The sequence below is a fragment of the Anas platyrhynchos genome, chromosome 3 (genome assembly GCF_047663525.1).
Source record: "Anas platyrhynchos isolate ZD024472 breed Pekin duck chromosome 3, IASCAAS_PekinDuck_T2T, whole genome shotgun sequence".
Taxonomy (NCBI): domain Eukaryota; kingdom Metazoa; phylum Chordata; class Aves; order Anseriformes; family Anatidae; genus Anas; species Anas platyrhynchos.
Window position 1 is genome coordinate 35,500,634 of NC_092589.1, and position 12,916 is coordinate 35,513,549.

The window sequence follows — 12,916 nt, forward strand, 5'->3', positions numbered from 1 at the left end:
GGGCAGGGGGAGGAGGAGGAGGAGGAGGAGGAGGAGAAGGAGGAGGAGGAGGCATGGCGGCGCGGCGGGCATGGTGCCTCAGGCGGCTGGGGGCCAGCGGCGGGTGGCTGCTGCTGGAGGCCGGCACGCAGGTCAGCCGGGGGGAGGCCCGCAAGCAGCCCCGGGGTGCCGGTGGTGGGAAACGAGGGGGGAAAATGGGGTTTGGGGGGGTCCTTTGGGGGGAGTGGTAGCATGGGGGGGGTGTTGGGGTCGGTTTGTTATGACTCTCATTGCTCTTTTCAGGTGTGTGTGTTTTTCTAATTGGGAAGCCCAGGGAGGTCCTTGCACCCTTGCCCTGCAGCTCAGCCCTGTGGAGGGGGAGCTGCACAAACACCCACCGCCCACATCAATGCTAGGGGTCTGTGATGCACCGAGCACCTTTGGGCTCTGCCTTGCGAAGGGAACCCCTCTTAAAGCCCCTTTTACCCCTAGGAAGCTCTTGGAGCAAGTGCACAGCTTTATTGCTCTATCTGTATTGCTCTGGAGCTAGGGGTTGTGCAGGTGTGCTCAGCTCTGGACCTGAATTAGGGAACCCACGGGGACTCGGTTGGTTGAGTGGGGAGTCTTGGCTGAGCTGGCTCTGCTTGTTGCCTGCCTGGTGTCACGGTGTCACTGCCTCTCTTGGATGAGACCCGCTCAGGTAATGTGCGGGGAGTGGGCCTTCCTTCAGCACAACACCTTGCCGTCACAGAAAGTGGAAGGCGTGATGCCAGTGAGTCGAGATTGCAGCCTTAATAAAAGGTGCACTTTATAAAGAGTGCACTTTTAGACCAGTGAAACCAGTGCATCTGGTTTAACTTGTGGGCTTCTGCCAAAAGGTGTTTTGGCCTGCTTTTTTGGCTACATGCTCTTGTTGCATTGGAGCCACACAATTGTCCAACTCCATGGCAAGCTGGCTGGAAACTTGTGCAGCATGCAGATGAATAATAGAAATGTGTGCAATAATCAAATCATGCAAAGCAGGCAGCGGAGAGAGGGAGAACAGAGCCGTGCTTTAAATGGCAGCCTGCAAATAGATCAGATTTAATAAGATACTGTGAAACTGTACCATTAAATTATATCTCCTTCCAGAAGATGCTGTTGGGTTCTAATCAGGTTATTTAGATCACTTTCACTGCTGGCTACGAACTGCATGTAGTGTAGTTTCTGGGCCTTGAGATGATGGTGTGATTTACTAAAGTACCATGCTTTAAGGCAACGATTACATATGCATTTTTTCGATGCCAGTTTTCTGGGCTATTTTTTCCCGTGTCTTTCCTGGTTACAGAGAGTTGAACAGGTGCTGCTAGCTAAAGAAGAGGATAAGAAATAACCTTGAGGTCCATACGATTGTGCTGGTTTGAAGAAGTATTGTTCAGTTAGGTCATGAATAAGGTGGGGTATGGATGGAGTGAGAGCTGCTTAGAGCAGCTTTACTACTGAGGAAAATTTCCATTAAACCAAGGCTGTAACCTGCTTAAGAGCAATTAAACTTTTGTCAACATGAGAGAAAGAGACTGCTTCAAATTTTTGTACAGGCTTCCATTTTCTAATTACTCTTAAATTTATATGCAAAAAAACGCCACCCAACATTATCCTAAATTCTTGGGAAATGCCTATAAGGTGCTAATCCGGATAGATTTGTGCTGTACTTAGATTGAAACCATATGATCTGAATTTACCATGTTGTTGCTGATTTTAATTTCAATGACTTTATTCTTAGGTGACTATCGGCCGAGGATTAGATCTCACGTACCAGCTGGTGTCAAAAACCTGTCCCTTGATGATCTCTCGTAACCACTGTGTTTTCCAGCAAAATGCAGAAGGGCAGTGGACTGTCAAGGATAACAAGGTACAGAGGCTGACCAAAGACCTTGTACTCTCACTTTGTCTGTAAACAATGCCCTGTTTGGGTTCGAACAATGTCTTTGACTATAATATAAGTGTGATGGATGGTCCATGGGAGCGTGTCTTACCTGTTGTACACTTGTAGAAGGAAGCTTCAGTCTGCTGCAGCTGGGATGCAGACCTTAGTGCTTTGTGTACGTAGGCTTGTCTCTTGGTATAGCATTTTTCAGACAATTACAGTCCCACACAGGCACTTTGCTGTCTGTGAACCTGTTTTTTGTTGCTGTTTTTTAAAGGAAAAGAAAAGAAACAACTATGATTTTTGGCAGCATTCAGAAAGGTAACGTTCTTGTGTAGCTAATAAAATGGTAAACTGATGTTCTTCATTGCAGTGACAAAATTGCTTTCATTATAATAAACTACAATGAAAATCTGCTGTTGGAAAAAATAATATTTTGTGTGATCATCAAATGCATTTCTGCTAAACTCCTCCTCAGCTGATTAGAACACAGAATAAAGCGTTGAGAGCAGTCTTTTGTTAGGTCTCACTTTGACTTCAGTAGCGATCTCTTCTGAAACGTGATCTTTGCTCTTTCTCATTCATGCTGAAAAATGCAGAATCAGCAACTTAATGTAGAACAAGTTTTCAATACGTCATACAGACATGAAGGATGTTTGGGTCAATGACAGATACTGCAGAAAGAAATGGAGTGGCTACTGAAATTACACTACTCTTAAACAAAACTCTATTGCAGTAACTGTATCATCTTGAGAACTTAGTGTTCATATGATTGAAAACATCAGTGGCAGATCAACTATTAACACCTTCTGTGTTATCACTGCTACCATTTTGTCAAGTTGTTTTATTGAATCCCTGGGATATCTCAGTTCCTAATGATTCTGCAGTTCATCTTGAGCACAGTTCAGTTTCTCTGTCTTTCAAAACCATTTCTTGAGCTAGTGCCTAATTAAAGAAAGAAACAAACAAACGAAAAAAAAAAAAAAGCAAAACTCCTGATGGGAACATCAGCTCTTGAAGACAATTTTCCCTCTTGTTTATATTAATCTTTTATGTATGGAGAACTGTTTTTTTTCTTTTTTTTTTTTTCCCTTGCATTCAGCAGTGCAAGCTATGCTCATTTTTACTTTCTAGTTTCTTCTTGGATTTCAGGTGTCATTAATTGTCAAAAAGAATTACATCAACAAGAACATAGGACGTTCCAGTGCTGTGCAGTCTTTTCTGTTGGATAGTTCTTGCCTCTGAAGCTTTTGAGTGGTTTCTTTCCCTTAGGCTTCATTCTTTTCTGTCTGCACAAGTACATATATTAGTATTGTTCTTAGTGCTTGTAAGTAAAAATCTGTAATGTAGTAATAATACAAGGTAAATATTATAACACAGTAACTGCAATAAACAGGACACTGAGGCAATAAATTGGATGTTGCAATGCTTATTTCAAGAGTTAGCTTGTTTCTATTGCAGTACTGCAAAGACTGGATATGTTTACAGTTGCCAGAAATAACTTGCAGATGGCTTTGTATGTTGAACCTTGCATATTGAATCTTGCCGATTCTTTGTTTGTTTGCAGAGTCTGAATGGAGTGTGGCTTAATAAACAGCGCCTGGATCCTTCAAAGACCTATCCTATAACTGAAGGAGACCGTATCCAGTTGGGAGTGCCTTTGGAAAACAGAGAGACTGCCGAATATGAGTATGAAGTAATTAAAGAGGAGTGGGAGAAAATCAGACCCTATTTAGCCCAAAGGAATGACCTGGGGAAAGCTAAGAGTTCAAGAACTAAACGTAAATTTAGTTTGGAGGAATCAGAGACATCTGGATCAGAAGGCCCTTCAAATTCCAGATCCAAAAGAGACAGAGTGTCCTATGACAGTGAACCTTTGGGGAAACCATGTGGAAGGGTAGAAGAGGTAGAGGAGTTGGCAGAGAAGATGGATGTTGAGCTGCCTTCTCCTGGCTCAAGTGAGGAGGACGGTGGTCCAGTGCGTAGCAGTCCTATGCAAGCCGAGAAAGCTGTGTCTGTCGCACCAAAGGACCAGAAGGGCTCTGTTCTTTCTCAGTCGTGGAGTGGCCTGGAAAAGCTGAGGAAAACTCTTGGAGATATAAAGGAGTTAAAAGTGAAAGTGCAGGATAAACAGACAGCAGTTCTGAACGCGAAGCAAAAGCGCAGGAAGGCTGCTCAGAAGTCAATCCTAGCAATGGAACAGGAGCTGCAGGAATTGCAGGAGCAGCTGTGCACAGAACAAGAGCAGCATCAACAGCAGATGGAAGAGCTGGAGAAGACATTCTCCAAAGAGCAGCAGAATCTAGAGGTATGATGGCGGTGATCTTTTTGGTCTGTGTGCTTTGGGTTTCGTAGAATGCCTAATATGACACTGATCTTGATCTTGCACTACACAAAAGATCTTGAACAATACAAAAATAGCAACAGAAACAATGTTCCTGTTAATTAATCCAGTGTAAACTGTTACAGAAGTATTTTACTATTAGGAATGTGTACCAAAAGAACGTGAGAGACAAAGGATTGGGTTACAAACGGAAAAGATGCGAAATTAAAAAACAAAACAAAACAAAAAAACAGCAGGTTAAAAAAGCATTTTTTTTTAATTTAAAAACCAACTTTTTTTTTAATACAAAATCAAAAATCTCTGCCTCATCTGTGGCTACAAGGAGGACAAGTAGAAAATTATTCACCTTAAGAGGGAATTTCTCTGGTATATGGCTGTTTCAGAATCAACGCTAAATTCACGTGGGAAATCTATTCCCTTTCCAAGAGCTTTATCATATTCCTTTACCTCTTAATTCAGAGTTTGAGGAAGGGAATGTTTTTCTTACTTAAAAACAAAACAAAAAAACCTTTCTTGGAACTGCACATTCCTTCAAGCAGTATGTGTGTGCTGATAACTTTTTTTTAAGCTAAGAAGATACAAGCCTACCTTTCTGTTTGTATTTACTTGAAATCTGGTTTAAAGGAAGTAGGAATTCATTGGGGTTACTTTCATAATTTATCAGTTACTTCCTTTAAAGTCTGCTGCTAAAGGAGAAACATCTGTAATAGAAATACAGGAGGTCTGAAGCTGTGTGCTTAGGCACAAAGAGCAGTTCAGCTGAAGCTGTAGATATGTTTAACCTCTCTAAATGCATTTAGAGATACAGGTGCAGCTTTTTCTCATGTTTAAGCTGTTGCTGACCTCTTGGCTTTTGTGAACATTCCAGTGCCTTTGGATCTGGAATAACATGGAGGAGTTCCAAGTATGTAACTGTAAATGATACCTTCATTTTAACTCTTTGCAGTAAATGATAGCTCTAATTTCAGTAGTGCTTATGAAGCACGAGAGTGAGCCTTCTCAGCTTTCACCTAAAATCAGTGCTGTTCCTTTCAGTATATTCTCTAAGGGAATGTGCAAAAGAGTCATTTTTATTCCCATGCTTTCTTTGAGTATTTCTTACTTCCTCCAGTATTTTCTTTCCAGCAAAAATGTCTTTTTGTTTTTTCTCAGGGAGTAAAGTGGCAACAAGGAGAAGAGAATCTGAAGGAGCAGCTGACCCAGGTCCTGCAAGAGGCAAGTAGTTACGAGTCTAAGTTCGGTCTTGCTGTGTAACTCATACATTTAAATCTTTCTTATTGCTGTGGCCTCGTGGTGGAAGACTAGGACTGTGGCTCAAGTGCAGATCAGGTGGTCTGCATCTTCTACAGAGCAATTTGCTGTTAGTAAGTGACAGGCTTCCCTTCTTGGGAGTAGCTGTTTGCCAGCTGATAACACACGAGTGTGCTCATTGAAAGCATTCAGTAGCTGTAATGAATTTGTTGAATTTGTTCCCTAAGTTGGTGGGCTGCTTTGCGAGGTCTTTCTGCTGGGTACCTGTTCTGGGAAAGCTGCTTTGACAGTTTTAACTAGAAGAAAAAAAAATCAGAGAAGTTCCTATCCTACTGTCTGGAGGGCAGGATCATTCTGTAGTGGCACTGGCAATGCCTCTTACGTGCCATCTACTGTCAGATTTTCATTTTTACTTCTGTGTTCTACGGTGAGTTTTACTGTGAACTGCATGAGCTCATTTGCTGTACAATTTAAGCCTTTCTCTCCTCATTCATGATTGCATGGCATATGTATATATATATCTTGTTTAGTGCTGCTAGCTTCTATTTTATAAAACCGTAGGAGTTTACATGTCATTTGTGTCACTGCAAAAAGGGAGTTGACTCATGGTACACAGAAAAAGAGTAACCTGGGAGAGGGGATGAGAGGTGCTATGACACGAGGAAGGTCATAAATGACTGACAGCATGTCCCAGTTTGAAGTTTGTGGCAGTCAGGTGAAGTCCCTGGTGACTGGAAAAAGGGAAACATCACTTCCATTTGTAAAATGGGTAGAAAGGAGGAGCCAGGGAACTAAAAACCAGTGAGCCTCACCTCTGTGCCTGGAAAGATAATGGAACAGATCTTCCTGGAAGCAATGTCAAGGCACGAGCAAGACAAGGAGGTGATCTGAGACAGCTTCAGATGGCAAACTGTGCCTGACCAACCTGGTGGCCTTCTGTGATGGTGACTGCATCAGTTGATAGAAGAAGACCGACTGATATATCTGCCTGGACTTCTGTAGGGCCTTTGACACAGTTTTACATGACAGCCTGATCTCCAAATTGGGGAGATACAGATTTGATGGGTGGACCATTCAGTGGATAAGGAGTTGGTTTGAAGGTTGCACCTGGAGAGTGGTGGTCAATGGCTCTGTGTCCAGGTGGAGGTCTGTAGGCGTCTTATAAAAAATGGAGATCAACTTTATGCTTGGACAGATAGCGATAGGACAAGGAAGAATGGCTTTAAACTAAAAGAGGGGAGATTTAGGTTAAAGTTAGGGGGAAATTCTTCACTCAGAGGGTGGTGAGGCCCTGGCACAGGCTGCCCGGAGAAGCTGTGGATGCCCCATCCCTGGAATTGCTCAAGGCCAGGCTGGATGGGGCTTTGGGCAACCTGATCTGGTGGGAGGTGTCCCTGCCCATGGCGGGGGGATTGGAACCAGGTGGTCTTTAAGGTCCTTCTAACCCAAGCTGTTCTATGGTTCTGTGTAAACTGCCTTAACTTAATGCCCCAGCTCATACAGGCACGTTTCGCTCTTCTAGGAGAAGACAGGAGAAATGAGTATGCTGAACCTCATGATTAAAGCTGTGTATATTTAATAGGGTAGTTTATAATGACAGTTTTATTTCTGGGATGGTGTCATTACAGCATCATGCTTTGATGGAAGAACTGAACCGTAATAAAAAAGATTTCGAAGAGATAATTCGAGCCAAGAATAAAGAACTGGAAGAAACCAAGGTAAGGAATAAAATTGAGCTTTCCATAAGTGAAATGAGATGCTGCAGCAGCAGAAATGGTTTATTTAATGTTTGCCTTGACTGTGTTGTCTCTTATGTGTGGAGGGTGCATGGGAAGATACTCCGCCTTGTTCATAAAGTACTATTGAAGAGTCATTACCAGATCTTTCCCAGTCATACAGAAAACAGGGCACTTGAATTATGTGGTATGCAGGAGAAGTAGACCCATTCTGTCCTTCATTTAAGGAAAAAAAGAAGCGGGTGCTTCATTTTCAGTTAAATGTTTCAGTTTAAGTAAAACTGCAGTGTGTTCCTGCCATCCTACAAGGGCTGTAGGACCGAAACATGACATTTTAATAATTCATGTGATAAGCCATGTTTCTTTCTGCCCGTGTCACAAGGTGATGAGTGGAAGATAATTAAGGGATCCAGTGCTGTGCCTTACCTATAGATATTATGATGTTTCATACCTCTGGCTGTTGGCTTTGTTTTTGTTTATTTTGGGCATCTTTGCAACTGTTGTTTAATGTATAGCTTCAGCTGGAATAATTTTTGTTGTTTTTAGAAGATGGAACAGATAGGAGCCTAATTAACTGCAAACAAAACAAAAATGCAAGTAAATGTTTTACATTCTCAATTTATTTTTTTTTAATATTTGAGGTATTTTGTCTGTTGGGTTTCTGGCTCAGGCATCAAAAGAATCATTCTGTTAACTTAAGCCAAACTCATGTCACAAAGGGATTTCTACCTGTACTACATTCCCCCCACACACACACACACTTCCCACCAATATTATATTGAGTAAAACCTTGTTAGTAAGTGACCATATTTGTTTTTCCGACAGGAAGAGAAGGAAAAGGTGAGAGCCCAAAAAGAGGAAGTGTTGAATCAGATGAATGACGTGTTGGAGAATGAGCTGCAGTGCACAATCTGTTCTGAACACTTCATTGAGGTATGTTTAAGCCAGCGTGGCTTTGCCAGCAGAGAACAGAGTTGAGAAGCTTTCACTAGCTCTGCTAAAGCAATAGTCTAGTTTTTTTTTCTTTTCTTCTTCAGTTTAACAGACTAAACAGGTGACTTGTGGTAAGGGTTGGTCCAGAGTCCCATTCTGTCTGCCTTAATGTTCTGCTGGACAGCAGGTTCAGCCTTAATGTCTCTGCCTGCATAGAGATGAACACTTAATCCTAAGGTGCATACAGGCTTGGAGAAGTCATTTTGTAGTGGACCTTGCTTTAAGTTGACTAGGATTGGACAGCTTCAGGGTTAGATACAGGAAGAGGTTAGTAAAGGAAGGGAGGATGCAGTGTTCATCAAGTTCTGAATCATTTATATTGTTCAGATAAAAACTTCTGAGAAGTTGGCCAGCTTTATTTAATCAAATAAAGTTTATATGTTGACTGCTGCCTGTGCTATGTCTGAAATACCAACTTCTGTTCATATTGTGCTAGTATTTCAGTTGCCTTACGTTCAGTTCTACTACAGGAAGACTGCTGCTAGCCTTCTTATAATGACTTAAGAGCTAGCTAAAATTTCAGTTTCTGATTTCAGTAATTTAAGTTACTATTTCATAGTACCTGATTTTTTTCCATAATTTGACCCTTTCAAATAAATTTATTCGTTCTCTCTGTCTCTGCTGTAGCTACAGACTTGCTATGATTTACTGTGAACACACTCACCAACTCTTAAAACCTGTCTGTACTCTGGCATAGGAGTGTTATTTTATATGCGACCCCTGTAAAAGGTCAAGGAAGGGCCCTTGTGCTTCCTCCCCACCCTTACCTTATAAGAAGTGTTCATCTAAAATTTTTGTGACCTTGATGTTATTTTAATTTTGCAATGCTTGTGTGAGTGAGCACACTCTGAGAAGTATCCTTCCCTTAAATTCCACAGGCAGTCACTCTGAACTGTGCGCACAGTTTCTGCTCCTACTGTATCAATGAGTGGACAAAACGTAAAGTGGAGTGCCCTATCTGCAGGCAGGAGATCAAGTCAAAGACGCGCTCTCTGGTGCTGGATAACTGCATTGATAGGATGGTAGAAAACCTGGATGTGGAGATGAGAGAGCATCGCCTGTCGCTGATCAGAGAGCGGAAAGGTGAGAGGTGGGTGGATGTGGCATGATGAGTACAATCTCTCATTTCACCTATTTTCTACACCTTTCTTTGGCACCTATATACTAAGGAGATGCTCAGAGAATGCAGCAGAAATACTGGAAAATGACTTCCTATTGTGAATGAGGATAAATATTCATTATTGGCAGAATCAGCAACATTTGAGATGGGGAAATGATTTTAAGATATGTTGCATAACCAGCTTTATCGCGCAGTAGAACAGAATAAAAAGCTTGGAAAAAGACTTCAGTACGAATTGCACAGTCCAGCTGCAAGACTTAACCATCAGATAGGTTGTTCTGTTTCAAAGACATCACTAAAGAAAAGTGAAACTACATAGGGTGGGCCTTGGCAAATTTACCAGGTGCCTTTTGATCAAACTACTGACTACACCATTACAGAAACTCAGGAGAGTGATGCTTCACGAGAAACTGAATTCTCTTCCATGTGCTAGACTTCCACAGGAATCTCTGAAGAGAACGTTGGTACGTGGATGAAATGGCAGCTGCTTTCCCATACTTGTTCTTACAGAGTTTACCTCTGTGGCCTTAACGCAAAACCTTGTGTCTAGTTGTAGCTAAAAGACTGTGTATGACAGTAAGGGCTGTAGGTAAAATTCCAGTATAGGAGTATTCCTATTCTGCTGCCCCCTTCCAATTTTATTTCTAGAGCACTTGACACTGGTATCTAGGTGCCGAAACATAGAAGTCTTTTCTTTCTTGCTACCCCTTAATGAATTCCTGTTGCTGTGTTCCCTTAAGTAATTGTCCTGATTTCCCATTGTAGCCATAAGTGCATGATCCTTTCTTTTGCAAAGTGTTGAGCCTTTTGAAGTCCTTCATAATGAGAGGTGCTTTCGAAATATTTCAGATCCTCCATGGTGACATAGAATGACATCGCTAAGCAGGGTTAATTCTAACCTGAAATCACCACCTGTTTAACCAATGTAGCCTGATTCTCTCAGGAGGTGCTGTGCTGCTTGGAGGCTGTCCAGCATGGCTTTGTGATTTGCTTTCACCTCTGCAGAGCTGACACCACTCTTGCATTATGTGCACATCTGCAGAGTGTGCTGTAGCATGGCTGAAGTGCCTCATCAGCTACCTAGTAGTGATTGGATGAAGTGTCGCCTTTGTTGGAGCACACTTCATTTCCATATGGTGGAAAATTGTCCCGTAGCGTACCTTCACATGTGATAGATGCTGTAACTATAAAATAATCAGTTGCAGGAAGTCGTGTAGATTTGCCATGACACCCTTCAGGTGAAAGGAAGAATTGCTTTATGTGGCCATCTTATTCAGTGATGGAAACATTACTATCCAAATGAAGGTAGCCATATGTCTAATTAAAGATGAAATCGTGAGAAAGAATCAGCTGACATGGAAATAATGATTCAGGTAGCACTTGAGAAGCCTTGTCAGATAATAAACTGTAGTATAAGGGACACCAGTTTACTGCTCTTAAATGTGTGGAGATTTTCATGAGGCCTTCGGTGTCCCTCGAGAAGTAATGGCTGTTCACTGCCATTACTTACTGAGAGCTCCTTACCTTGTTTTGCCGCTTCTTCCTTTCTTACCTGGCAACGTGCTGTAACAGCTGGCTGCTACCTTCTGCCAATTGTGGGCCACTGAAGGGATGCAGAATGCCTCCCCGTACATGCTATATTAACAGAAAGAGCCTTGTAGGAAACTTAACAAGCAAAACAGAAAGAGCCTTGTAGGAAACTTAACAAGCAAAAAAGAATTCTTTAATACTGAAAGTTGAAATGAAAAATACTTATGTCCTGTAGCTTGAATGATCTAATATAAACTGACAGTGGGAGGCTATAAGACTCAAAGAAAACTGTGTGCATTTGTGGGTACAGTGGTTGGTGCTAATTTTTGTGTCTGTTTTGAATGCAGAGAAATGGAAGATGTTGGTGAACCCAGCCGAGGACAATGACAGCAGCGTCATTCCTTCCATCTACCCCATCTTGTCGGTGAGCAGCTGTGACAGTGAAGACTCTGAGGAGGATTCTTACCATGGTGAAAGCAACTGCATTAGCTAAACACTAACTTTAGACTGGTTTGCCTGTGTGCTGCCAAGAACCAACCTCATGCTATTTGGTTTACTACTGCTGGATGAATGGATTGGACATCTGGAAGGAGAGATTCCGTGAAGAGGCCGTAACTGAGCTGAAAAGTAGCAGCGTTTGGAAGAAGGACTTTATTTTTTAAATGAATGTACAGAAGCTTAATCTCTAAAACGGAATTTGGATTGTGGAAGAGCAAGCTGGTGTTATGCTAGATAGTTGACATAAAACCCAGGTTACCACAATCACTTGTGACCTCCTGGTTAGCGTGGTATATATGTTTGAGTGCATTGCTGCCCTTTCCTGAGTGAATGGAGTGTCTTAAATGTGTACACCAGGTCCCCTTATTCAGCCAGCAGAGGAAATGGCACAAGCTACTTGAGAACTTGGTCATTCCCACCACCTAACAGGAGAGGTATATCGGAAAAACATGCCAACATGGGTTTTCCTCTTGAACTTTTTGTCAGCTCCAGTCATCCTAGGACTTTCTGGCACTAAAGTTAACAAAGAGTGGGTTATGGGTCATATCAGCTTTAAGTGCTTACATGCATCATAAGCTAAACTGCTGGCTTGTTTGTTCAGATGATGTTACTCATTTTCTGTTGGGTAGCGATGGAGAAGATTAAATCTTCCAGAATTCCTTAGCTTGTGCCCTTTTCATATAGCATCTTTGGTTTGTTCCCTTTCAGGCTTTTGCATAAAGAGTTGTAGAATTTTGAAGCAGCACATCCAGAAGTTATTAGCAGTGACTTCTAAAAGATATTTAGTTCTTGTCGGTACCAGAGAGGAATTTTGGCCTCTTCAGAAGTACTGCTAGCTGAATGAGCAAAATGTTCCATTGGCAGGGTAGGAGAGCAGCATCTGTAGTCAGCCACAGACAGAAGGAAGTGCTTAGGTCAATTGTTTACAAAACGTTGCTGTTGAGCTGTGTCTTGTATTGCCCTCACAGCAGATAATGCGTCCCTAAGACTGAGCAAGTCTTGCCTCATCCTATCGCCTATGTGAAATAATACAAAATTGTCTATGAAATTCATTTCTCAGAGGTGTATGCTTTTGACTTAGCTTTTAGTTGGAAAGCTTTTACCATTACATCAATGAGAGGAGGATGAAGAAAGCTTTTCTCATCTGTAGTATTTCTTTGGCTATTTGTATGTATTTCTTGTTTCTATGTCCATTTTGTTTAAGATGGAAAATATAAACCCATTTGTGCATTAGCCTTCCTCGGTGCAACCCTTGAGATGTGTCTTTCTCCTAGTTACCTTAGAATTTTTTAGAAAACCCAGATTGTCTCATTTTTATGACCTTGTTTGCTTCATGTTTTGATTGCTTTAAGCAGTTTGACAATTCTAAATTTATTTGAAAGACTGTTGTATGCAGGAGTTGATAAAAGACATCCCAGCTCTTTAAGCCTGTGTTAGCAGTGGCTATCATAATGGTAATTTAGTAGGTACAATCATATCTTCCACTGAAGAAATACAACATTAAAAAGGTGCATGAATGATGATGCTATTCTAAGAAAGTAGTGCATTCTGGCAAGTTT

At 41.7% G+C, this 12,916-nt stretch overlaps 1 protein-coding gene across 2 annotated transcripts; it reads left to right on the plus strand.

Moving 5' to 3' along the window:
* Positions 1-2: 2 nt before the first annotated feature.
* RNF8 (ring finger protein 8) lies at positions 3-12,590 on the plus strand. 2 transcript variants are annotated; one of them, XM_038176588.2, is made up of 8 exons: positions 3-131; positions 1,742-1,870; positions 3,453-4,193; positions 5,382-5,444; positions 7,109-7,198; positions 8,042-8,149; positions 9,088-9,299; positions 11,207-12,590. In XM_038176588.2, exons 1-8 carry the CDS (start codon positions 54-56, stop codon positions 11,244-11,246), a joined length of 1,461 nt encoding a protein of 486 aa, XP_038032516.2. In that variant the 5' UTR covers positions 3-53; the 3' UTR covers positions 11,247-12,590. The 2 variants fall into 2 exon arrangements, with proteins under 2 accessions (XP_038032516.2, XP_038032515.2); XM_038176587.2 differs by having other exon boundaries at positions 9,088-9,292.
* Positions 12,591-12,916: the final 326 nt, after the last annotated feature.

Coding starts and splice junctions, on each gene's coding strand:
- RNF8 (XM_038176587.2), top strand. CDS start 54: ATGGCGGCGCGGCGGGCATGGTGCCTCAGGCGGCTGGGGGCCAGCGGC. Junction 4,194..5,381: donor AAGAGCAGCAGAATCTAGAG/GTATGATGGCGG, acceptor GTTTTTTCTCAG/GGAGTAAAGTGGCAACAAGG. Junction 5,445..7,108: donor TGACCCAGGTCCTGCAAGAG/GCAAGTAGTTAC, acceptor GTGTCATTACAG/CATCATGCTTTGATGGAAGA.